Source organism: Drosophila ficusphila, unplaced genomic scaffold, assembly GCF_018152265.1.
Source record: "Drosophila ficusphila isolate 14025-0441.05 unplaced genomic scaffold, ASM1815226v1 contig_198, whole genome shotgun sequence".
Lineage (NCBI taxonomy): Eukaryota > Metazoa > Arthropoda > Insecta > Diptera > Drosophilidae > Drosophila > Drosophila ficusphila.
The window spans coordinates 2,344,488-2,372,329 of NW_025064092.1; the positions used below are offsets into that span (position 1 = coordinate 2,344,488).

At 43.2% G+C, this 27,842-nt stretch overlaps 1 protein-coding gene and 1 long non-coding RNA gene across 2 annotated transcripts; both read right to left on the reverse strand.

The window, feature by feature from the left end:
• Window positions 1-884: 884 nt before the first annotated feature.
• On the reverse strand, window positions 885-1,113 carry LOC108094582. The gene is made up of 2 exons (XR_001771563.1): window positions 1,019-1,113; window positions 885-966 (listed from the first exon to the last, which is right to left on the reverse strand). It is a non-coding gene; the product is annotated as an uncharacterized LOC108094582 (long non-coding RNA).
• Window positions 1,114-8,725: 7,612 nt separating this feature from the next.
• Window positions 8,726-25,854, reverse strand: LOC108094673 (serine-rich adhesin for platelets). Its single transcript, XM_017195387.2, is given in 7 exon segments — window positions 8,726-12,411; window positions 12,414-12,576; window positions 15,701-15,785; window positions 19,375-19,462; window positions 19,548-23,344; window positions 25,256-25,457; window positions 25,721-25,854. Coding segments are annotated over 5 exon segments (4,722 nt in total). The 5' UTR covers window positions 22,609-23,344; window positions 25,256-25,457; window positions 25,721-25,854; the 3' UTR covers window positions 8,726-11,086.
• Window positions 25,855-27,842: the final 1,988 nt, after the last annotated feature.

Consider the following 27,842-nt stretch of genomic DNA (forward strand, 5'->3'; position numbering starts at 1 on the left):
CTTGTTCAGTTTATTCAAAGTAGTCTGCTTAAAAACTGTTGAAATAAAAAAACAGTAAGATAAACATTTATTACTCAATTCATTGGGAACTAGAAATATAATTAAAACCGTCGAACAATAAGTTTCTGTCACAGTAAACACAATAAGATGGAAAGCTTAATAATTTATCCTAGTTTAATATTCACTTTTTTTCTGGTGCACTTGTTATCGCCGGCAGAGGTCATAAAAATACGCAATTTGCAATTAGAAATGATAAAGTTGCTGCTGCTGCCGCCGTTGTTGATAATAATTATGAGGGGGAGGGAAGTGGGTGGGCTTGGAATTTGCATCAATGCAAATTCGATTTGCAATCGTTCAGGGCGAACTCGAACTGGAATCAGAATCAGAATGAGAATCAGAATCAGTATCGAAATCAGAATCAGAATGCGAATCAGAATCAGAGCCTCAGCCGGGTTCGGCATTCCAATTCCAATTTAGTTGCACGCAAATATTTATTTAATTTCTATGCAAACTCATGCACAGATACAGATACAGATACAGATACAGATACAGATACCGATGCAGTTGCAGATTGGCATGCAGATACATATGGCCACACATGCAGAGTGGCAGATACGGATACATATACAGATACAGATAGAGATACAGACACATAAATACAGGTGCTGTCACTGCATATCTATTAGATACACATTCCTCTAAAACGAATATTTTCATTTTGGCATTTCGCTCGGATCCTCTTTCTCGTTCCATCTTTCGTTCTATATTTTTGTTTTCTTTTTTTTTTTTTTTTTTTTTTTGGCCAAATACCCCGTCACCGCCAAGCATTTGTGTTTGCTTTCAATCCAGCTGGCCGAAAAACATATCAAAATATACACATTCGGTTCGATTAGAATTTTGGCAGAGCATTCCACACCCACAATGCCACAGATATTTTGTCTGGCCGAGGATTTTGCTGCCTTTGAACTGGAAATTTATTTGCTTATTACGAAGGAGTTCCAATTAAAGCCAAGCTCACAAGCCATTTAATTGACTGCCGAGGAATCTCGTCGGACCGAAGGGCAATCCATTTGTTTGCGTCTCGGAAAAGCAAGCAAGGTTATACCAATATTATGTTCGGGTTGCCAATTTGAACTAAGGTATCGATTTCATTGTTATTTCTCGGAATCTCTTTGATTGTTTTCATTGAGCTTGCACGTCAACGACTCAGTTGATGTGATCGCCATTCGTAATAATTGACTATACATATACTTGTTTACCCAGGTAATCTAATTTATTATCAATAATTGCTTTGAATGTTTTACAAATCAATTTAAATAGCTAAGGATTTCAACTTATTAGACTTAGGATTTGCTAAATTATATTTTAAGAACTCATTCAAAATTTATTTATTTGTTTGTTTATTTATTGTGAATGGTACCAAAGCAAATCAACTCTTTTAAAGCATATTTCTCTGATATATTTAACTCCTTTATTTATCCCTTGTTGCTTTTACTATTTATTCGTTTTAGCAGTACAAATATCCGATAAACATATTGCATTGTTATTCCCATATTCCATTGTATTTTTATGGAAATTCGTTGGTACTATTAAACGAGCAAAACACTTTTCACCCTTGAGCAAAACGAATTTCCCAAAACAATCGCCAATGCAAAAAGCATCTTTATTTATTTAACGGCTATTTATCGATTAACAATCGCTCCTATTTCCGTTTTTGCTGCTCCGCAATCAATGATTGAAACGCACAAGCACAATGTGAAAAACGATTTCCAAACTTTCGCCACACTCCCTCCCATGGAAATCCCCTTGGTAATTATACAAATGGGAAACTCACGTTGATGCTTTTCAATTGGAAATGTGTTTTGGTAATGTTTCGAAAATGATGAATTGTATCCTGCTGGGCTCAAGCCAATATCCCATTCCCATTCCCATTCCCCTCTCCCCATTTCACATTTCCAAACCAGAACCGATCCATCCCCGGGGGCATTATGCACCAACACTCAACAATTTGCTATTTACCCATTATGGCCACTGAACCCCAGCTCGATTGAATTCAACCGACGATGACGATGACGATGACGATGAAGCTACCATTGCCATTGTTTGCTTTCTTTTTCTCGCTTTTACTGCGATGGGAAAATCATGAATTTCCCAGGAACAGGAACCGAAAGAGCAGCGGGCAAACCGGAAGACAGAAGACGAGTAAACCGCTTTGTGCATTTTGTGTGTGGTTGTCGAAAAAAGAAAAAGGACCCCACAAAAAAAAAAAATAATAAAAATGGAGTAGAGGAGGAGCATTCCTGGCTAATGAACACGACACTGACATCGTGAGAGTTTTGGCCCAGAAAACAAAAAAACCAAAAAAAAAAAAAAAAAGGAAAGAATGGAAGGGTGTTTAGTGCATTTTGCAATTATGAAACTCTGGCAGCGGCAGTGGCTTTGCTGGCTGTCTACTGCAGTCTGCCTCCTTTTTCCGGCAACAAATTTAGAACAAGCGTAAAATTTGCAATTAAATGCCGGGCAAAAAGCAACGCCCACAGACCTCAAACTCCGGCCACGCCCACTAATAAAGGGACAACGATGGCACCACCACCACCAACAACAACAACAACAACAGCAGCAACAACAATCACTACTTTATGCCATGGATATATGGCTATATGCTTATGTATATGTGTGTGTGTGTGTGTGTACGTTGCATAAATGAGGTCACTTCCTATTTCCTCCAAACTCTTGGCTACCGTTTTTTCTCATTTTTGGGCTTGTTGTGACATTTTTTGGTGCATTAAGGCAACAATACTGACAAAAACACAGCGACAGCAGCTACAACAACAACAACAACAACAGGAACAGTAATAATAACAACAACAATAACAAAGCGTACAACAACAATCAGGTGGAGAATGGGGCAAAGTGCTTTGGTCTCCGCACATTGCGTATACGCCACGCTGGTCACGATGCTATAATGCCCAGCGTTGGCATTAAAAACAAACTGAAAATGAATACAAAACAAGGGAACGTGTGAAGTCAATGATGACGGGATTACTGATACCCCATAGAAAATTAGGGAAATAATAAGAAACAAAGTGCGGGGGATGAAATCAGTTTAATTTGATTATATTTTAAATTGGTACTTGTTCTCTAGTTAGAGATTTCGCCAATTACTGCAATCTTATAGCAGCAATTTCCTTTTTTTTATTAACTTCTAAGCAATTCCAGCTTGTTAGCTATATCTGCTGTATTTTCTTTGGTTATTTTCGCTTCTGGCCAACAAATAAAACTGACTACATTATTTAGCCTGCAGATATTTTTGTGTATTTATCAGTTTTTCGATTTTGATTGGTCTTCGATGAGCTACAATGGCCACTCTGCTGCAACTCAAATCGAAGCACTGCGAAACACATGGGCAACTAGTCGTATACGTAACGTTTACCCTGTAGCCATCAAGCAGTTATAAAAACGCAGTAACAACAACAAAAACAACAACAACAAAAAAGTGGGGAAGAGTCGCAAAAAAAGGAACAACAAGAGGCAAACAAACAGCGACAAGAAAATGACAGAAGGTTTCGATTAAACAACAAGGGAAGGGGCTGTGTGAACAGGGTAATATAGCTTGTTGTTTGAGCGGATTGGTTGGGGGAACAACTGGGGGACATATAGTGGGGATATAGGGGGAGTTATGTGGGGGGTTAAAGGGGGAGGGGGGAGGGGGGATGGACATGTGTGCCTTGGCTTGAATGTGCAACTGAGGGCGTGGCCAGTGCAGTGACACTGCGCCCGTTTCGTTGACCCGCATCCACAAACATGGAATAAGGACGAAAAACGCAGGACGACGAGTGCAAAAAGGATTCTCAGTCGCCGGGCCATGGCAAATGATAAATGACAAAGGACATACGCAACGCACTCTTCTTTATTTCCTCCCCTTTCTTTCCAATTTTTTTTTTTTTTTTTTTTTTTTTGGATCGAAGAGGAGCAGCTGGTGCGTTGTGTTCCTGTCCCTCAAGTTGTTAAGTAATATGTGGGATGTACGGGCACATCAGATGGCACTCGGATTTGAAGGTACTTGATTAATTACTTAACTTGGTTCCTCATCTAAAAATAGCTTTAAATAATTAAATTTACCATGTCAAGACATCAGCTGAATGGTTTTCAAATTGATTGATTTTCGTGAATTTGGTTTCCTGTACACACAGTATCTTTTCTGTCTTTCAGTTATACAATCCATTTAAAATCCCACAAAAGAATTAATGCTTTAAATCTAATGGAATTCTTTGAGCAAGTTTTCCAAATAAAATTAAGCCACAATTATTGTTTTATGCACTGTCGTGATTGCGTTCTCATTGAATCAAATATTGCTTTTCCAGCACGAGATATTTATTCAAATGAAGAGCTTATGTTGTCTCTATTTGATTTTCAGCTGTTAATTCGCCGAGTTTCCATTAGTTATTATTGCCACAATGTTTTTCTTTTCAAACTTAAATCCCCAGCTCACCACGTTCTTACACCTCATTGAGCAGAGCAAATAGACAATTGCCGAAATGATGTGTATTTGCATATGTTCACCGGACAGAGGATATGTTCTCAAGTTTCCACTCGAGCGAACCATTTTAATTAGACAAATCAACACGAAGATGCAGCGGTTGAGCGAATAACTTTAAATTGAGATTTCCATTTGACGGAAGTGGACACTTGGCTTCACCAACGACCGATGCCTTTAAGGATGGCACTTAAAGTCCGCTTTAATGGCTACACAAAAGGCATATGAGACGCACTTTAAATATGTATATTGGAGTACTATATATATATACTTGAATAGTTCGCATCCGGCGTGTTCAATTTGCGGCTACATGAAAAAGGCAAACCTACGAATTTGACCCTTGGTCCCTTTGCGTTTCCGGTTCTCCCCTCCGCTCAATTTGATTTTTGGCCGGAGGGAACGTGGCCGGCGATGAAATTAGCACCGCCACACCACCCCCTCCCCCTCTTCAACACCCCCTTTTTTGCATATTATACGGAAAAGAGAAGAAGGGAAGTGGAGGAAAATTTTCGGTGACCGGTCCGTGAGCAATTCAATTAAATCGTTCGTCGTTTTAAAACCAAATAAAAATCCAAATAAAAATCAAAATTAAATTCATGCCCGGCAGTTTTTGGGCTGTGGAAACCTGGTCCACGGATCCACAGCCCATTCAATTGGCATTTCAATTTGATTTGCCGGCCATGGCCGAAACGGCCGAGAGCGGAGTTTTTAATGTGCAAATCGTTTGAATTGTTTGAATCAATTAAATTTCTGGCCACGCATCGTCGACCTATTTTGATTTATTTTATTTAGCTCGTTTCTTTTTTCCTATGTTGCAAAAGTCGCCGCTCTTGAAGCAATTTGTTTGCCGGCTTTTTTATTTATAAAAATTAATTGAATCAATAGCTTAACATATCGGAGCGTATAAATTCGAGATGAGTCTCGGTACAGATAATTCCTCGAAATCCATTAGGCAAGTCTTTACACAGATTGCCGAATCAATGGGCCATGATATACGTATATAGACGAGTATACGATGTACATACGTTTTTTAGGATGTAACAAATTAAATTCAATTATGCTTAATAGTCATAAAGCGATGCGATGGCCAGTGGCCCATAAATCGTACAAAAGTTGTTTCAAGCATGTGCCCATCAATCAGTCACTCAGTCAATCAATCAGTGCAACGTGCCAAAAATCAATCTGTCGCACTAATTTCATTAATTTAAGCGCACTCGAAATGCATTTATTTTTTTGGCCATGGGTGTGTAGTTCGACAAAGAAAAAAAGGGGTCGTATGCAATCGGTTTAATTAGTAAATTGATTTATACTTGTAAGGAAAAAAATATGACAAGTGATCGAATTATTAACGGAATTTCAATAAAGTTTTTGCAACCGGTTTTTGGCTTTCGATCGGAAATTGGGGCATTCTTTTTTTCATTTAAATTTGTAACACTTTTTATACTTTGTTTCCTTTTATATTTTATTGGACTCCATTCTACTTTTTTCTTTTAATTGATTTCATTTTCCCTAAATTGATGAATTTATTACTTTATTACTGTCCTTATTTTTTTTTTGAAATCCTTTTCCTCTGCTTCACAGCATTATTTGTGGGTAAATAGAATTCGATGTGGAATCGCTACCTTTTAGCCGCCAAATCTATTTGTCAGTTGTGCAGTTGTTTGATTAATGATCTGTGTCCTAGCTGGAATTGCAATGGTCCTCCTGGTTTTATCCCCTTTTATTCCCCCCATTCCCGTTTCCAGTCGTTCCAGGGGAAAGGGGGAGGGGGATGGATAATGACGTCGGCGGTTGCGGGGGGTAAATGACTTTGGTTTCGGCCCGGCAAAATGTCAATTTCATTTTGGGCCGCCCTGCGGCCAGAATAAATTGTATCCACTCCGTCGATTGCACTGATTGCAGGTTCGATGGGACGGCGGTAAGAACGGTGTGGCAATGGAACGGATGCGGATGCGGAAACGGGTTTGGAAATGGAAATGAAAGCGGGAGAGCCGAACGGGAACGGGCAAATTGCATAATGCTAACCGAAATGTGAAATTATGCCGATAGCGCACATCTAGCCCTGTTTTTAAGCCCAAACGAACCACAAACGCGGTGGTGGTGATGGTGGTGCCACCACCGGGCGACTCTTTTGTGTGTGGGTTAATTTGATTTTAATTATGAACGAGGGCCCAACCAACCAGCAGCAGCCCCATTTTGCCAGTTTGCCAGTTTGCGGTTAATCAACTGTCCATGGCATAAATATTTTGATTGCCGCAAATGCGCCAATGGCCGCCGAGGCAAAAGCCATTGGACCAAAGGCCTTGTGCCTTTGACAGGCCCCGAAAATGAGAAGCCTTCGCCACGACCGAGCCGCAGAAATGACAATTAAAAATAAAGAAAGCTAGCTTCGTCGAGCCGAAGCTTATATACCCTTGCAGTCATCACAAATGACGAGAAAAATGCATAAAGGCTAAACAACATTGAAGTAACGACGATTTTTCTATATATTTTTCCATATTTTCTATGACAGCTATATGAAACAGTCGTCCGATTTTCATGAAATTTTATTCAAAGTTTTATTACAGTGAAACAAAATTACCTTAAGAGGCATTCCACTTTAAAAACAGGTAAAATAAGAAACGTTATGGACATAGAAATAGTGCATTTTTTGTTAATTTGAGCATACCCATTTTTTTGTGAATTTTGGTCACTATTTAGCAAACTCATTTTTTGAAAATTTTGAAAGACGGACTGACCGAAAGACGGACAGACGTAAACGTCTAGTTTAAATCAGATCGAGATGCTGATCAACAATATATATAGATCTCCTTGAGTGCGTTGCAAACTTCTGACTGAAATTATACTACCTTTTGCAAAGATATAAAAATAATTTGAAATGCAGACGGGTGAGTTGGGTTTTCCGGTGGAATCGGTAACTGGAAGTCAGGAGCCACAGGGCCCCCCAAAAAAATAGTATAAAACCCCGAAGTCATAGACATAGACATAGACGTTGAAGTAAATGTGGATGGAGCCCGAGAGGAGCAGCGCATTTCATTAAAATTTCAAGTCGACTCAACTTTCGAGCACACACAGGAGGACAGCACTCGACAACAAGAGCCACCCAGGCACCATCGGCACCACCGACCCTCCTTCCGCACCACTCCACCACTTCGGCGCTCCACTTCACTCCACATCCTTCGAAGGACCCTCGGCCAGCGGAAGCGCCATTTAAAATTAGTAAAAAAGTTAAAGCCCGAACGAAACGAGCAGACAACATGAGCTGCTCCGCAATTAAGTGGAAACGAAGCCGGGGAAAATAGGAAAAGGAATGGGAATCGTCGGCTGGATACTGTGGGAAATTTAATTTAACTGGAAAATTAGCAGCCAGTGCATATTATCTCACTAAGTATAAAAGAAGGTAAAGTAGCCTTAAATTCCTTGGCAAACAGAATAAACTGAAAATGTGGATATGTTTATGTTTAAATAGCAGAGTAATAAAATATGTGTTTTGTTTAAATATAAGTCTGCGTAAGCACTTAATTTTATAATTTGAAATCAATTGTAGATCAAAATTATTGTATGTTTAATAAAAAAATATTTTTAATAATTGTAAAGATGTTTATCATAATACCTTACCTTATTTTGTGTCTCATCTGTTGTGATAAATTACAAATATTTTCTTTACCTCCATAGCTTTTCTTGCAGTTTTTCAAATCAAAGTTGGAGAAGCTACAGAATCACAAGAAATCCAATCTGGATACCATATCCATATCCAGTCTACAGGGTAGCATTGCATGCTCTTGCGGGGTGTAGGTGACTACTGTAGCCTTTTGGCTCAGTTGAAATTCAAAACGTCCGGCCAAGTGCCGGCTGCAATTCCGACTGCCACGCCAGACGCCCCTACTAAACCCCATCCTTCGGACCATCCTGCTTGGAGCTTCCGCTCCATTGCTCCTTGCAAGCGCTCCCGTTTTGCAGCTCGTCCTTTGCGCACACATTGCAGCCATAGTTGGGGATCCTTGCGCTTTATGGGTCTTTAACCGAACCGAATCGCCTGAGTGGCTCCGCTCTGTTCGATTTTATGGCAGCCCGCAAATCGATGGAGTCTGGAGCACACAAAATTAAAAAATTCCAAAATGCCAAACTGGCGAACTGGTAAACTGGTAAACTGGTAAAGAGCCCCCGCCCAGGGAAAAATGCAATCGCTTGACTTTGCTGTTCGTGTGTATTTCTCATTTTGGTTTCGGTTGCAATCGTTCTTAATATTGGATTCTCATTTATTTTCGGGTAAGTTCCCGCTTTTCTTTTTAGCCTGCTCCCGCCTAGTTGCCAGCTATCGTTAATCGGTAATCGTTAATCGTTTATCGCTCGCTTATCGCTTGCCTTGCTTTTGAGCGTTCCATTGCCATTCGTTTCGTTTCATTTCGCTTTATTTCATTTCGTTTGGCCATCTACTTTCTTAAACGCACACACACACATATCATTTTAAGTTAGGTTTTTTTTTCTTTTTTAATAATAACTTAAGGTTAAATAACAATCACATTTACTTATTTCTTTTGTTTTCGTTCGACCCAAAAAAAAATTCTGCACGCTCTTCCTAACTTTTATATTTGATTTACGAGTAGTTTCCTTTTTTCGGGTTATTCATTTATAATATTCATAATATTTTCTCGTTGGCATCCTTTGCTTGACCACCGGGTTTAATTGTCAATAAAACAATTGGAACAAACGTAAACAACAAAAGTGGTTAATCGTTAGCCAGGGATTATGTTCCACCTATATATAAACGACCCCGTCACTATATTCCGGGGCATAGATAATTCCTACTACTTACACTATAACGCGCCACTTGCAGTGCACGGATCTCGGCTTTATTTTTATTATTCCGTCTGGTTTTGGCTTTACTTCTAAGAGTTTTTTTTGGTTTTCAAAGAGTTAAGGTTCTGTTTTTCTATATTTTATCAATGATGTATATATGTGTGTATACCATTAATGTGGGGCAAATATACCGATCTGCATTCGTCTAGTTTGCCAATTCACTTATGTCTATCGTTAGCCATTTAGTTCTCATTTGCTTGGAGTTGAAGTCCCCATTTTTCGTCTAAATTCTCCATACACACACACGAAAAAAATATACATACACATATATATATCGACTATATATGTATCGACTAGGACTAAAACTATTCTGGTTTTATCGTTTAAAAGGTTACATATATATTCTGCTGTAATCACCATATTGGCATTGTATAAATTGTTCGTTTCTCTTTGTAAATTGTGTTGGCTTGCTACAAAAGTTCGGCACATTTGATTTTGTCATGTGAATTGTTTGTGTGAGTTTCGAAACACTAATATCGAAATATTAACGATATTCGGGTGTGTTCTTTGTCCGGAATCGATAGCCTCCTCTATATATTTAACCTCCTGAACTGGAAATTGTAAATTAAAATCGAGTAAGTGGATAATGATTATTTCGCTGACATTTATTTGTTTATGTTTATGCAATAACGGAAGGGCTTGATTATGGTGAGTTAAAACCAACCCGATTAAATCGGAAATCCATTTCAATATAATCTCCCTAAAAGGCAATTGATGCTCTTGAAACCAACACGGACTTCCTTCCGGATTCAGCTAATTAAAGCCCTATACTCCAAACCTCAAAATGGGATCCGGACACAGGACACACTTTGATGTTGATGTTATTGGCTGTCCATGAACTTGCCAATCAAAACCAAATAATCTCATTACAATGATGCCCTTTCTGCGGTTTCTGCTGCTCGCTCCGCATTACTTTATATTTTATGTTTTTGTAATTCTTTTTCTGGTTTTGGCATTGTTGTGTGTGTAAATAATTAGCCTAATTAATTATGCATCGTTACATATCGGTAGTTACTCTTTTTGCGCACCTCGCCCTCTCTTTTTTGGTTTGCCTCTGCATCGCGCTCACTTCATTTCACTTTATTTTATATGTAGTTCGCATGCAGATTCTATCGTATTTGCTTTTTCAATTTATTTTTTTGTTGTTTTTTGGCTTTTGGTTTTTGTTATTCTGCTTTACTGTACTGTAGTTATAGACATTGAAATACTCGTTAGCCGCACCTCCCCCGCTGAAAGGAGAGATGGGTGGTAGATGGTGGATGCTAGGTGGTTGGTGGGTGGTTGAAAAAGGGGTGGTAAAGGGCGGTAAAAGGGTGGTACAAGGGGGGAGAGAGGAGAAGAGAGGCTGCCAGTTGCAAATAGACAAACAATTAATTATGATTTATTTATATTAATCGCATTTAATTGTTATTACTCGTTATATTTGAAAATCAACAAACAGTAAGTGGAAAAAGTTTCGCTCTATTTAGTGTATATTTAAATTTAAGTTTTGCCACAGTTTCATCTTATTTTTTTTTTTTTTTTTTTTTAGGGGGGTCAGTACTCCTAGTAATCCTTACAAGCTAGTTTTCTCCATGGGATAGTCAGTTATCCCGTTGGATCTCTATGAGATCCGATGAAAAAAAAGCCCAGATGGCCAGATGGAGATCTGGAGCCGCTGCTTAACCCGGCGTGCTTACCTGGCCTTTCTTAACTGCCGTTCACATCGACGACGGCCATGGGATGGATGCCGTTGGTCAAGCCATTGCTGCCATACTGCGTCGATGTCTGGGAGGGCGGCGGTGGTGAGGCGGGCGGCGAGGCGGGGGGTGTCAGGGTGGCCGGCTCCTCATCACCGCTCGGTGAGGTCACCCCGGTCACCCCGGTTACCCCGGTGACCTTGACGATCTGCCCATTGCCATTGCCATTCGAAACGATGACTGGTGGTGATGGTGGTGCTGGTGGTGCACCGGTGGTGGCTTCCAGGAGCGGCGGCGGTGGCGGCGGCAGGCTGTCCAACTGGTTGGACTCCATCAGCGCGTAGTCGCCGAGCTCCTTGATCTCCTCCGTGGAAGGAGGCGCCGGCAGGCTCATCAGACTGTCGTAGTTGCTCTCCGCCTCCGGTTCGTCTTGAATCTCAACTTCTGGCTGGGATTCGGTCGGTTGTTCGGTGTCCTTTTCGGTGTGGGACTCAACTGGTTCTGGTGCGGAATCCATTTGTAGTTCCTCCTTTGATTTTGATTCAACTTGGTTGTCTAGCTCTTTTTCATCTAGATCTTTTTCGGGTTGGTTATCAATCTGAAGTTGTTCTTCCTTTGGTGGCGAAATTTCTACTGTGGGGGGTGGGATCTCCTCTTTTGGTGGTGGGATCTCCTCTTTTGGGGGAGGAACTTCCTCATTTGTGGGAAGAACTTCCTCTTTTGGTGGAAGAACCTCCTCTTTTGGTAGAACAACTTCCTCTTTTGGTGGATTAACTTCATCTTTTGGAGGAAGAGCTTCCACTTTCACTTCAGTTTTGGGTGTAGGCTCCACTTCCATTTCAGATTTTTTCTCTGGTAAAACCTCAGATACTTCTGTTGGTAACATCTCTGCTGGCTTACCAACTTCTTCGTCCAATTTCTTGGAGTCCTGGCTTGAATTCTTCTCAGTTTGTTCGGGACTACCCAAACCCTGATTCTTTTGCTCAAATTCTTTTCCCTCATTTTGATCGGGACTCAGCAGAATTGGCTTAGCTGTGGGCGAACTGGTGGCATAGCCCGGCTGTTCAATGACGTAAAGTTCCTGGTTGCCGTACGAGTATCGCTTATTTGAGTCCCCCGACGAAGTCGAACTAAGATCCGATTGCGAAAGGCCAGTTTGAGCAGGATTCGAGGGGGCTTCATTGGTTTGCTGGCCAAGATCCTCGGTCACGTGCTCCTCGGCCTCCTCGATGAGGTGAAGTGGTGCAGGATGACCGGCGGCAAAGTCCTGCGGTGGTGCGTGGATCTGCACCTGTTCGTGGCTGGGCGGCAGACTCTTCTCTAGCAAATGCCCCCATTGGGCGCCATTTTGTTGTCGAAGGGCAGTTCGGTTGAGTCCAGTGCCACGCCAGCGTGATCTCCGGCCAGCTGCTTCGAATCGATGCCACGGGCCACCTCGACCACAAAGACCCCATCCTTGTCCGTGTGCATTTTCGTTTCTCGGGCATTTCGCGAAATGTCCTGCGAACAAGGAGATCAAGACCCATTGAAATCGATGTGCAGATGGTCAGTTTGCCAGGCATAAAATTTAGAAGGTGCAGGCTTCTCACAGACAACACACACACACACACAGTCAGCAACAACATCAAGGAGCATACGAGGAGGAGTGGAGAAGTGTAGCAGTGTAGCAGTGGAGCAGCGGAGCAGCGGAGGAGGGGAAAGTGGAGAAAGTGGTGAAAGGATGCGGGAAAACGAAGTGGAGTGGGGCGACAGAGCGGACAAATCGGTTGGCTGCCATGCGGAAAGTGTCGAAAATTGCATTTGCATATGCTTGTGGCACACAAGCGCCCCAAGGATCCACCATCACAAGGATACACATACACACTGGCTCATACACACACACACTCACATATGGAAACACAAACACAGGCTCACTTAAGTTGACAAATAGACGACAACGGGCTGTTGTTCGGACTCGAATTCGGTCCTCGTTCGCTGTCTCATGGCCCGCAGGTGGCCATTGATGTGCCAGGACCACAGCCCAAGGACATTCAAGGCCAGGGCAAATGAACAAGTGGGCGCTTGCCACCCCCCAAAGTGTCAGGGGGCCAGAGTGCGGCAAATAAACTACTCACTTAAACACAAAGAGTTCACAAACAGAAACTGCCGAGTGCAGAAACTCAAGGTGAGTCAAATACTAACCAAAACTTAAGATTTAGAAGACAATGGTTTAATAACTCAATCACTGCCAGCTTCAGGGGACAGTAAAGTACAACATTTGTCTTGGTAAAACATCGCAATAATGGTAAGTAAGGGGGTAGGTAATGGGATAAGTAAGGAGGTAGGTAAGGAAATAGTTTCAGATGAAGTTGGAGTACAATAAAATCTGTTAAGAACCAATAACCCATCCACATAAAAATTAAAATCACATAATAAATCTGTGCATTTTATAGTCAGAAAAGTCTTCTAGGTGTATAAAATTACTTTGTTGGATGCAATCGATTCATACAGAATACCATATATATATAGTCAATCAGAATGGGAAGAAAGTCGCCAAGATTGCCGCGAATTTACGGAGGTTGAGTGTGGGCCAATGCAGAGATGATGGGATAGACAGGCACCAAGCACAGCAAACTAACTACGACAACAACCAGGCACACGAATATCCCTCTTCCAAGTGGACAAAAGACAAAGAGAGAGCGAGACAGAGAGAGAGTGAGAGTGACAAAAAAAGATGGAAAGACATCTAGAATCCTGGCCAGAAGTGGCCAAAAGAGAGGCGGGCAAAAAGGACGACGGATGATCCGATCGGATGGCTAACGAACTTACGTGCCGCTCCTCGGTGACAACAATCAGATGATTATCTTTGAGCGTCATCTTGGTGACGGAGCCGCAGGGAGCAGTGCCTGCTACACCACCACCACTACCACCTGTACCACCTGTACCACCTGTACCACCTGTACCACCACCACCCGCGTGCTTCTGCTGCACCACCCCCTCCGCCCCCTCGAAACGGAACTCGAGGCACTCCAAGCCAGGCGACACCAAATGGCCTTGACTCGCCTTCGCCCGAGTGGGCGGTGGGTGGTGGTGTTGCTGGTGTTTATGGTGTTGTTGGTGATTCACCCGCCGTGGATTTTGGCGCGGACGGGGCCGGGGGTGGTGGCAATTTCGGGGGCAGGGGCAGGGGCGTGGCAAGGTGCAAATAGTGGCGCTGGCGGATGCAAATGCCGAGCCAAATGATGAGAATGACGACGATTCTGACTGCAAGAGGCGAACAGTGAGAAAGACAGAGATGGGGAGAGAGAGAGAGAGACAGAAACAAAGAGGGGAGGGGAGGGGAGAGAGAGAGAGAAGGCAGGCTCTAAACTTAACTGGAATGCAATTCACGCACACACACACACACACGCGCACCTACCCACTCCACTTCTTTCACACATTCCCTTTGGCCGCACGCACACCATCAAAGGCCATGGAAATTTCATTACCAGCCAAGGGAATTCATTTCGGTTCATTCCTGTTCCAAGTCGACCCGACTCGAGCTCCATTTTAATATGAACCCTAACCTTTGGCCAGAACTTTAAGACGCAACTTCTGTCATTTGTACTTGTCCCGAAGTTTAAATTCGTTTTTGAACTTTTGCTGCAAGGAAACTGCATGCAGTTCAACCTACATCTTGGTTTCAAAAAGTGTGTCCAAAAATGTGCCGCAACCAAATAATATTTTCACTTTTAAGATATACATACATCAAACAAAGAAAATTTCGTTTACAATTAATAAACTTTCAGTTAATAATTTGCCATTTCATTGTTGAGGAGAAATTTTAAGAATAAATCAACTTGAATCAATCAAACAACATTTAATACATGTCCTGTTTTCTTTTTTGTGGCTTAACGTAATATCTAAAAACTATTTATATAATTGAATACTAAATAAAACCTGACTATAGCCATTAAAGTAGTAATTAAACAAACGTGAATCGTAGCTTATTAGATGTTTGCTTTAAAATCAAAGCAAATTTAATTAGCTAATGGCCAGTTGCTTGCTGATTTCGCTCCAGAAATCCTACTCTCATTAAACACCTTTGCAAATCATTGATGAATGAAATCCGAAAGCTTCGGTTTTTAAAGCAGAGAAGGAATAAATGGCACCCTCTTTGAATGGATAACCCTCAGTTTAAGCCATCAGTTTTTTATGGACCCTTCCATTCGCTGGCAACCGCAGTATCATCTTTAATTTTGGCCTTTCAACACTCAGTTTCAGCGGGAACGCAATAAAATTTCCAGCGGAAATTTCCGCCATTGTTTAATTTTGTCGAGAGCTCGAGAGCAAGTGCAGCAGCAGACGAGTGCATCCAAAAGGCGGGGGAAATGCGGGGAAATGGGGGGAAAGTGGGGAGGAAAAGCGAACAGTTGAAGACACTCTCTGATGGCACTTGCGTTTAAATTTCAATTTCCATCAGGCGAAGCAGAGGATTCTGGATGGGATGGGCAGATGCAGATGCAGATGGATGGTGGATTCTGAATGTTGGAGCTTCGGATGGTTTGGGGCGTGTAATAAAGAGGGGGAGGTGGAGGTGGAGGGGAAGGGGGAGGTGGAGGGTGTGGGGTACCTTCCCCCATTCAGCTTTTCGCTATGAACTCACCTCGTGCTTGGAATCCTGGCCCTGTTCGCTGTCATCGCCTTGGGCGCCACCCGCTCCCGATCCTGCGTTTTTGCCCATGACGTACCTGCAAAAATAGGTGGCACAGCAGAAAGGAAGAGAGAGATAAAGAGAAAAAGAGACGGGGTTAGTGCGAAAACGAGATGGAGTGTCTTTGAGCCAAAGGCGCCAAAGTTGTTAAGCAGTCGAAGTCTTGCCGCAGCTTTTTGGCGCCGCGCAGCTCCGAGTTTTCAAAATCCAATGCATTTCTAATGATGCCGCGACGCAAATTAACATTTTGTTGCCTACTTTGTGGCTGCCTGCAATTACCTACGCCGACTTCATAAGCGGTTAGAAGAAAGGCTTTAAGAAAAGGGCTTCTCCCCTAAGCCAGATTACGAAAATCTACGCACTTGAACGGGAAAACTTGAATTTAATAATCACTCCCATCAAAGATTGAGTTGTGGAAAGCTACGCTGTCCTAGAAATCTTTATATAAACTTTTAACTTATTGGTGTAAAATCTGAATAAATAAATAAAATTACTTTGTTTAACTTTGTAATTTCTTTCTCTGCCTAGGCCTTAATTTAAATTTATTTGCCTCAGTATCTTAAAATAGTATTACACTTATTTTGTTTAAGCTCGTAAATACTATCCAAAATAAACAATTACCCAAACTTATATTTACTATTGAAACTATTCCCTTCAAAACATTTTAAAATTGTTTTTTAATGCTACTTAAAAGCCGAAACTTTTATTCCACCTAATTGCAGTCCAGTTTACACCGAAATGGCCAAGTTTCCCCTTGAAAAATAAACCACTCCAAATTTTTAAGGTCAGAAGTAATCCTCTAATGCCAGTCGCACAGAAATTCCTCAAGTTGGCAACGCAAGCTTCATAAATATTAGGACTTTCCGGGGGAAAGTTCCGTGGGCGAGTGCGTGAGTATCTGGCCATACTTTTGTTCCCGAGAGAATCCCATTGTGGGTTGAGCCTTGCCAAAAAAAAAACAAGTGAAAAAAAAAACAAAAAAAATAAAGGGGCCTTTTGGCGCTCTCGTAATGCTATTGGCACTCAACAAATTTCAAGTTGCGAAGCCGCCGAAACGAGCCACACGCACAACTAATTTCTCGTCTCAAGAGTTTATTGTGCAATTTCCTTCCAGACATCAACACACTCACACATATACAAGCACACACACACACACACACACACACACACACACACATAAGCAGCCGCAATGTCCTGGCCGGCAGAAGGGAATAAGGCAAATAAATTGTGTGTTTCCTTTTATTTTGACGCTGGCTTTTCACGGCACCTTCTGCTTCTTCTTCAGCTTCTTCTGGGTTTTATGGAAGGGGGAGGGGGAAAAGAGCGAGCGGGGGGAAAAACAAGGTTGGGCAACAAACTGGCAACGTTTGCGGTTGCCATTTGCCGCTTTATGCGTTTTTCCTGCGGCACGAAAAGCGGGAAAATCTTTGGGGGCGAAATGAGCGGGGCGTCGGGATCACCTTTTCCAAAAGCAGCTGCCTTGTTAGCTCCTGGCATCTACATCATCTGCGTGGATGAGGATGAGGACGAGGACGAGGATGTGGCATTGGATGTGCCACTCTGCGTGTGTGCCAATGTGTGTGTGTGCGTGCGGCGACTTCCGTTTCCGGCAGCGCCGATTCTCGATTCCGCCGCGTTGATTTGTTGCGCCTTCAGTTTTCTCTGCTCTCAGCTTCCCATCAACCCGACACTCCCCAGTTGCCCGCTTTCACCCCCTCCTCACCTTCCACCACCCACCGACTTCATTTTGTTTGGCATTTAGTGCCCAGCGAATATATGGGTGCACTGCCATAAAAACCATGTCACTTTAAAATAACACAGTCTGTTGACAAGCACACAAATTTCAAAATAAATGTACAGAACATAAGCCCTAAAGATAAAACAGAATGTTATATTATAAAAATATATATTTAAAATTAATATTTATATTAGTGAAAATAAAATTTAATTAAGCCTTACGAGTTTTTGTGAAAATAATAATTAAGAAAAAAAACTGTTGTTTTTAAATATTTAAAGTGTTACACAAAAAAAATGAAAGTTAAGCCCCAACTTATATTTTTGATAATTTTAAATAATATTGCCTCTAAAGTGGAAATAAGGTAACAAGGGGACTAAGAATTAAAAGAAACTCTGTTTTCATTATTTTTGTCGCTGTGCTTGTACACGTATTTATATATAAATCCACATCTCGAGAACCAGCAGCTTCGCCAACAGCTTTCAACCCAATTCGTGGCGTGCCCAAGATTTATGTATGGGCCAGACTGCGGGCGATAAAGGATGTGCGTCCCTGGCACCGCTCTCAAATTACCCACCGAACCACCCACCGAACCACCCACCGAACCACCCACCGAACCACCCACCGAACCACCCGCTGAACCACCCACTGAACCTCCAACCAGGCGGCAACAAACTCTCCGTCAGAGATTTGTCAATGTTTTGTTGCTGTTCTGCTGTCTGTCGCTGGCAATCCGAATGAGAAATAAAACGCCACGAATGAAGCTGATAAATGCGATTTGCCACGCCTCGCCTGCAGCGATGGGCGGTGAATGGTGGGTGAATGGTGGTTGCTGGGCTGCTGGCTGCTGGTAATGGTGGGTTAAGGTTTCCGGATTCCGGAGGTCAGGTGGTTGCCCCGGCAAATTGCTTTAGATTGAGTGCATTCTTTCGCCAAATGCGTAGATCTCGCGCGCCCGCTTCTTCGCCTCAAAGTAGGCAACGAATTTCGCCATGGGGAATCCTTAAAATAGAGGCTTTAAAGCACAGGCGTTTCCACTGGCGGCTGAGGATTAGGGTTGCCTGCCACTCAAACCACTCTTCACCCCCTTCCACATCTGCTGTCTTTCTATTTTAAGGTGGCTTTCACCCAGCTCATCCCCCCCTCCCCCCTTTCCTCCGTTTTAGCCCCCTTCTTTGTACCGCTGTCAGTGTTCGCTGGCAATTTCTTGCAATTATTTTTGATTTGTGTGGGACATTGCCGTCTAAGCTGATTAAGCGCCACACGAGGCGTAACCAATTAGCTGAGCCAAATGGCTAAGGAGCAAAGGATAAGGGAGCGTACTGTCTGGGTACAGTTGGCCCCAAAGCATGCCAATTTTCCCACTTGCGAAGGGGAGGGGTTGAGTTTGAAGACGGTCTGGTCTTCAATTCAAGGGGACTTCGATAACAATCGGAGGCAGTTCTGACATTTCGTTGTTCCACGGGTCACGGTTGCTCTTCTTCCAACCATTTCTTGTTGGTAAATAAATTTAATTTGACTTTATAACTTGCACTAAAATTTGTTTTCTTTTAATTTATTGTCAGAATTTACTAACCTACTCAATGAAATATATTTTTCACAATACTTAAATAACCAAAAGTAAACTGTAATTTAATTTAGTTTTTCCTAAGCCATTTAAAATCTGTTATCCGATTTATGTAGAAACCTTATATTTAATAGCTATTATTTTCTTGTTTTTTTTTTTATGGAAGACAACAATCCTACTCAGTGTAATATTTGTCTATGTGAGTTGAAGTCGCTTTCCTACAATAGTTTCTATATTCCTTCGCTCTTTGGCTACGCGTTCCTTTTAATAATTTCCATATAATATAAATATAAAACTTTTTTTTGCTAAATAAATGTTACTTACTTGATAGCGCAGTACATGGAAAGCAGCAAGGCTGAGGGCAGAATGACGATGATTAGACCCATGGAAACAGCAAAGAGATTGAAGAAGCCTGCGAATAAGAAAAAACATTTAAGGAATTATATTATTCAATTAAATATTTATTCGAGCCAAAAGATCCTTTAACTTCAACTCACCATCGTAGTCGCCGAGGGGATCCTCCGCGAGAGCGGTGGCATTACCGCTCCTGCCACTTCCGCTGGCCAACAGAGGAGCCATGGCTGAAGCAGATCCCGATCCCGATCCCGATCCTGATCCCGATCCTGATCCCGATCCAGATCCTGATCCTGATCCCGATCCGGAACCACCATCGTACCGCTGGAGCAGCGTGGCGTTGACCATCTCGGCCACCGGAAGCTGTTCGCGGTGCAGGTGGTTGGGCTTCGGGTGGTACGGCTGGTGGCTCAACCCACGACCCACCTGCAGCTGGCGGTGCGAGGGACTCTCGAAGGGATACGAACCCTCCACGCCATCGAAGCCACCGCCCGCTCCATCGTCAATGAGATCACCACCATACTGAATGGAGCTCTCGATCACATCCGGTTCGCTGTCGATGCTGTTGCTCTGGATGTCGTTCTCGTAGATTCCGATTCCACTCTGACCCAATCCCAGTTCACCGGGCATATAGTCGATCTCCTTCAGCTCGATCTGTGGTGGCAGCTCCCCAATGACCGGAACTCCAATGGCCAAGTCCGGAAGCACCGCCGGTTGGATGATGATGTCCTGCTGCTGCTGCTGCGGCGGTGCAGCGGTGCTGCTCCAACCCTGCGGCTGCTGCTCCACCTCGATCACCGACTCACCCACATAGGTCACGTCCAGCGGTGGTGCGCCATCGCCACTGCTACTCGACGAAGAAGAAGAAGAGGAGGAGGAGGAGGAACTGCGGAATATCTTCATGGGATCCGAATTGTGGTGCACTGGCGACAGAATGATATCCTCTTCGGGCTGCTGTTGCTGCTGCTGCTGGTGGTGCTGGTCCATTACGTAGCTGGCGGGGAAGAACTGGTTCTCCAGCTGGAACTTGCGCTGCTGCTGCTCACCCACCGGCACCACCGTGGGCAGCGACTCGCCCACCTTCACCTCGGTGTTCGATATATAGAATATGGTATCCGAATCGCGATCGATGCTCGGCTTTCGCGGCGGCGGCGGTGGTGGTGGTGGCGGTGGGCGTGGCACTGAACCACCGCCGTCCTTCAGATCCGCCATAAACAGCTCATCGGCATCCTGGACCGATTGTGGTGGTCGCACGGGTGGCGGTGGTGCAGCGGCGGCGTCTGAATTGCGGAAGGTGAAGATCGGATTGATGTGCTCACCACTGGCGGAGGACGAACCACCCGATTCGGAGCTGCTGTTATCCGAACCACTGTCGATTATCTCCACCACCAGGATTTCGTCGCTGGGTTTTCCCTGCTTTTCCGGTTGCCTGTAGGAGAATTCCAGATCCTCGCTTTCGCTGCCAAAAGCCTCGGAAACATTTATGTGGATCTCGATGGCCGCCGGTTCGGGTTTACCCACCGTTGCACCACCTGCACCACCTGCACCACCGGCGGGCTGAGTGGACACATCCGCGCGATCAATCACGTATTGGGTGAATCTTTCCTGTGGCATTTCACGCGGTGGTTTGGTGGTGCCCAACTCCACGGGGCTCTGGGGTGGTGCATAGAAGCCCTCGTTGTCCCGGAAATTCGTAGAAGCCACTATGGAATCCACTGTAGAATCGTAGACTTCGATTTGGATATCCGATATCTTGGATTCCGTGCGTGGTTGACCAGGCAACTCCAAGCCACCAACATTATTATTATTATTATTATTATTATTATTATTATTGGTGGGTAAGCGGGTGGTGCTGGTCTGCAGTTCGGGCACTTGGAAAACGGTGGTTGAGAGCACCGAGGCGGAGCCAGCTGGTGGTGCATGGGTGGTGCTGGTCTGGGAAATCTGCTCCAGCAGCGCAGTGGGTGCCAAAATCTCCACCAGTCGTCCGTTTCGCAATTGACTCTCAATGGAAGCCACATGCTGGTGGTTGGCGGGCTGTGGTTTCTTCAGCGGGTGCACCACACTGAAGGTTTTCTCGCCCATGAAAATGGGTCCCAAGTAGCCATTGTGAACGGGCAGCAAGGGTGGTGGTGATCTGCTGGTGGTGCTACTTGCACTCTCTGTGGAAATGGTGGTGCTGCTTTCTGTTTCACTTGAAATGGTGGTGCTACTTTCTTTATCAGTTGATAAAGTGGTGCTACTTTCTGTCACCGTTGAAGTGGTGCTGCTACTGGCACTTGCAGTGGAAACAGTGGTGCTGCTGGTGGTGGGTATCCGCTCCACTTCCGTTTCAATGGTGGTGCTGGCCACGGTGGTGGTGGGGAAGTGCTGCTGCTGCAGCTGCTTCTTCTTGGTCAACTTGAGGCCATCGTGACCACTGTCCAAAGGCGGAGCCACCGTAAGCTCCAAATCTATAAGCTGCACCACCTGCAGCAATTCTTTGTGGATTTCTCGACTGGGTGGTGCTGTTGTTTGATTTGATGGAGCGGTCGCTTCAGTGGTGCTGCTAATTTCAGTAGATTTTAGCGGAGTCTCAGTGGTTATTGTTGGCTTTTCAGTGGTGCTGGTAGTCTCAGTGGTGCTACTTTCAGTGGGGATATTTTCAGTGGCACTACTTTCAGTGGAGCTACTTGTTATTAAAGAACTCCTTTCTGCGGAGCTTCTTTCAGTGGTGCTACTGCTTTCAGTGGTGCTGCTGCCTTCAGTGGTGCTTCCTCTAGTATTACTTCCTTCGGTGGTGCTCCTTTCAGTGGAGCCACCTTCAGTGGTGCTACTTTCAGTAGAACTTATTGCAGATATTTCAATTTCAGCTGTTTTTAAAGTTGACACTTGTTTAGCCGCCTGGTTTTCCTCAGTGGCTCTTGGCAACTCGGTGGTTGTGGTGGTGGTGCTGCTGCTGCTGGGCATTGATGGTGCCTTAGTAGTCACCGGTGGTGCATGCTTTCCACCCCTGGTGGTGCTCGCCTCCATCAGCGTGGGCGTATTGCCCTGCACTCCGATTTCCAAATGGTGGTAATGGTGGTGCGATTGCGACTTGTTCTGCACCACCACCGCTGCACCACTCACTGTGGGCGCCGCCCAGCCACCGCCGCCCCATGTGGTGGCAAGCAGGAGCATCACCCAGAAGGCGCCACGCCCCCTTTCGCTCAGTGTAGTCGACATGTTGCTGCCGGCGGTGTTGCAGCTGCTGATGTTGCTGCCGGGTTTTCTACTTGTTTTGCTTTTACCCTTCCTTTTTTTTTGTTTTTTGATTTCGCTTCTGAGAAATGGAGATTCTTCTAGGGTATTTCCACTTCTGTTTTGTCTGCTCGTGTTTTGTTATGTAAATTTAGTTTTGATTCTGCTTGGCTGGCGAAAAATCTTTTCGCTGTTGCTGCTGTGTTGCTGTTGCTGCTGCTGTTGCTGCTGTTGCTGTTACTGCTGTTGCGGTTGCCTTTGGCACTTAATTCTCGTTGGCACTTGGCGTTGTGTTGTGGCTCTTGAAACTGCAGCTCGGCAACGTCGTCATCAACATCATCATCATCATCATCCGCTTCAGCGTCTTCGTCTGCATCATCATCAACATCGAAATCATAATCAGCATTGTTATTATCGGCGTTGCCGCGGAATGTTGCTGCTGCAGCTGTTGCAGGTTGCGCTCATGTTGCTGGTGTTGTTATTGCCGCTGCAATCGTTGTCGCTGCGGCCATTTTATGCGGCTGCAGCGCCGCTTCAACCGCTGCCCAATGTTATTGTTGCACTGCCCAAAAAAATTGGGGTGAAAAGGAGTGACGGAGTTTCTATGCCTCTTAGTTTTCCTCTTATTGCTGCTGCAGCTGCAATATCTCCGTGTTGCAGCCTGCTTCGATCTTCTCTTCCTTTCCTTTCGGTTTATTTTTTCCCGTCGCTACAAGGCATCCTGAATGGAAATGAAATTTGAAATAACGCAATCGACAGAAGCAACAATTTAACTTGTTGTTGTTGCCGCTGCATTGCATTGCTCAATGGCGAATCCAATGAAACTAATGAAGCAACAGCAATACAGCAAAAGAAATACGAACGGGTAAAGGAAAATTGAAAAGGAAAGAAGTGAAAAGTGTTGCCAAGATGCGAGCTCTGGAACAATAAAAAGAAAGTGGAATAATAAAGAGAAAATAAAGGAGAGAAAAGAGGAAATGAATCTGGGGGAAAAAGACGAACGTCCTTGAATTTCTCTTGGGAAATATTTAATGCTCACGGTTTTCCTCAAGTTTAGTTTGCGATCTAATGGGATTTTATGCTTTACTGGAAAATGGTTTATCATAATACGCTCCCACAAAAAAAAAAACATTAAAAATATAATGGGCAGTAATTTGAATTCTTTAAAAAAAATACTAAAAACTTCATTTTGAATGTCAGAAGCTATTTTCATGTATCCTTCCGAAATACAACTATTTTGATTAAGCTGCTTCTCAATCCACTGAATTCTTTAGATCTATGCCAACCCAATTTACTCAATAAAGTCCCTTCCATTCCACCCAAAAGCATTAGTTGAGTTCTCAATCATCAATCAAGCTGCAATCTTTCGGTTTTTTGTGAGTTCCGCATAGCCACACCCCCATTGTTTGGCCCCAAACTCCCCAAAGAGATATTTTGCCGAAATTCGTGGCATACTTTCCGGTAGCATTTCTTGTGAAAAACACCGCAAAACTGTTGCTGCTGCTGCCCTTATTTAATTTGGCCAACCGGCCAAAGAGTCTGCTGCGGAAATTCGGGCCAGAAAAGAGTTCAAATTGAAGGTAAAGACTTTCCCTTTGAACCCTTCGGTGGTTCGCCTTCAACGAGACCATGCAAATTAAATATAAAGCCAACAAAATGATTCGATTTCACAGCTCTGGTCCCGAGCTGCGAAAAAAGGTTCGCTTGGCCGGTTCTTAAAATGGATGGATGGGATGGATGGCATAGAGAGTTGGCCAAAAACCGCAGGGCGGATGGGGCACAAAGGCCTTCAATTCGCTCATCATCATGGTCATCGTAACAAGTCGCTTATCATCGCACCGCCGCAGCAACCTTTGACCCTTCATTTCGCAACTATTGTGGCACATCAAAGGGCGCAAAATGGAAGGAGGGAAAACGGGGGGGAAAAGTTTGCGGCTGTGGAAAAACAAATGGGCACAAAAGAGGCGCCGCACAAAACCGGAAGCGCAATAAAGGCGTTGATAATGGCAGCCGTAATGATATGGAAGGAAAATCTATAAATACACAAATCCCCATACATCCCCATATAAAGCGAACTTTTCCCTTAATTTGCGGCACAAAAAAAAAAAGCCGAAGCCCAAACAAACACACAAAAAATAAACTTGCCAACTTGGCGAATATATAAATCTCAAATTTGTTTGTGACTGGCGCAAAAACACATGCGGCACACCCAGAATATTTGCGCAAATAAATAAACACACAGATAAGGGGAGATTAAATAATTGTTTACTGTTCGAATGTAATATTAAAAAAAAGTTATATTAAACAATCCATAAAATTTGATGGAATAAATGGATGTAATAAACCGTAATGCTTTCACATATTTTCATTCACATAATAAAAAATAGGAAATACCCTTTTAGGTATAAATGGCAACACTTTTAAAACTTTAGAAATTAAAAACTTTTCTATGTCTGCAGTAATTATAAATATAACTATAAAAGAAATATACATAAATATACAAACCTTTTTAACACTAAACAGCAAATTCTTATGAAAACACCTCCCATTTAAATAAACAAAATAAAGGAATCCCCTGAGGGGTTAATAACTTAACACCAAGCGCACTTGTTTATTAAATTTTCAGACTCACCGCCGGCGAAGGAGTCCTCCCGATTTCGGTTGCCCCGCAAGGTAATCCAAGGGTCCTTGCAGAGCCCAAAAAAAACCAGCGAACTTTCCACACCTCTTTGTATTTATGATTCCCTCAAGTCACTTTAAATTGTTTATACTTTGCTTTTCCATTCACTTAATTTCAGTTTATTTGGTATTCAATTGTTCAAGCACTGTGGACACTGCAAAAAATTGAGCAAAAAAAAACTAGAAACGGGAATGCACCGAGAGAAACCGCAACTGAGTTCGTTATTGTGTTTATAGCGGCAACAACAACCATTAAAAACGCGCAAGAAACGCGCCAAATTTCAGGATGATTTACTAAGTTCCCACATGGGGCTTTTTTTTTGGTGGGGGTGGGATAAGGGATGAGGAGGGGGTGGTGGGGATGGTGGGGACGGTGACGAGGGGGGTGGGTTGTAGGAAGGCGAGATTATTGACTCACAACTCCTTTCTAGAATTTAACCCGCTGAAGCTGTTTCTTTGGCGGCCGTTGGTTTTACTGCTGCTGCTGCTGCATCCTATTGCTCCGAAAACCGCACGCAAACTGCGCAAATTTCGAAGCATCCTTTGCCTTAAAGGACACTCGACGGTCCGGCACTTCGGATGAATTTCCTCCGATTTTTCCCGAGCGCCACAAAGTTCGGACAACGCAAGTATTGGTTAACGCGACAAAAAACGCGCGGAGAGTTTGTAGAGTTCTGGCGCTTCAGCTGTTTTACGGTTCGTGTATCAGCTAAGACCGCTGAAAACAGCTGATAAAAAAGTTTAAGTTTATGCAAATTAGTAAATCGGGTTGAATTCGAATATGCAACTTAATTAAATCTATTTACGTTCTAGCACCCTATTTTTATATAATTTTGGATTAGTTTTTGTCAGGCTTCCAGTCTACACTTCAAAGTTTTGGAATGCGGCAGACAGCCCTAAAGTTTTGTATATTACATTTATCATAAGCTCAACTGTTGAGCTTAAAGTCAATTTATTTTTTTGTGAGGGCATTCATAAGGATATAACAATACAATCAAATGCAAGTTAATTAAATACAATAAATAGGTACAATATCTACTACCTAACTAACTAATTTTTTAATTATTATTTACTTAAGTAAATTAATTAAATTAAAATCATAAGCATTCAATTTTTAGAAATTAAAAGCCTATCAGCAACTCTAAAAGAAGTTGGATATCCATTCTTTGTTGGCAAACATGTCTTGCTTTAATTATACGATTTTAAATGGCCTTAAACTCAAAAAAGAACATTTCTTCTGCATTTCTTGGAACAGTTCTCGAAGCATTCCTTCGCATTGCATTCCTCGCTTTTTCTGGGTGCCAAAAAGTTCTGCACACAGTCATTTGACTTGATCATGCAACACGCATGATAATTCCCATAAATAATTCGCCAGTGGATTACGTAAACATTTTGGCTTTCGGCCTGCTGTCTCTGGGATCTTTCTTCTGGATTGGCATGCACACTTCTTTGTCTACGCTGCGGAATTCGAGGCGAGTCCCCGCGGGCGACACTCCCAAATCCAAATCCAAGTGCCTCGGTCTTTGGATCTTGGATCCCAGATGGACTTCGACTCCGCTTGATGGCCGGATAAGCACTGGACGTCCAAAGAGTAATGCCAAACACCGTTTGATTTCGGTTTTCGGTTCGACTTGGACGTGGACAGATGTCAATTCCCACTTGCCTGGATTACGCTTTTTCTTTACACTAAAGAAATGGAGAAAAAAGCACTCAGTAATAAAAAGTATTATTATTTAAGATAATCATTATTATTACAATATATCATAAACATAAAATTAAAATAAGTTATTGAAATAAATAAAGTGGGGCAAATATAAAATAATCATTCAAAAAATGTACAATATATATTCATATTGTACATTTTTTTAACGTAAGTAATATTCTTCAAGTCTCTCTATCATTCGTTAGTTATGGTTAGAACAATTTATACGAGCCCTGACAGATTTTATTCAATGTATGAATTATACAATAAGTAAATATTTTTAAATGGAATTCTGTGCAGTGCAGATGCCTGTATCTTTTCTCTGAACGTCGCCCGTGGGTGACATTGCCGTAGCAATTTGGCAAGAGCATTTGCATTTTGACAAATTAACAATGCGCATACCTGCGGCACCGGCACCCACGCCACCTGATAGAAAACTTAATTGCGTTGCCCCCCTGGGCGCCCATGTGCCCATTGAGCACATTCAATTGCTGACCTCAAAGAGATTCATTTGGCAGTTTGTTTGTCTTGCGCTTTTTTGTGCCCCTTTTTTGGCGGAACGCTTTCTTCTCCGCCAGCCGTTACACGTTCGAATCACTCCGAGGCCGGCCGCATTTATCGAGCGTAATGAGCACGCAGCCCCCACTACCCAAACTTCCCACCCACCCCCCTCCCACTCCCCTCACCTTCTTTGAACTCCCCCGCAGTGCTTAAATCCCCTCTGGATCGGCGCGGATCGAGCCCCATTAACACACAAATCCAAAGCGTTTCAATTGCCCGCCGGAGTCGATGTCGAAGTTGAAGTTGAAGTTTAAGTTTAAGTGCGATTGAAATGGAG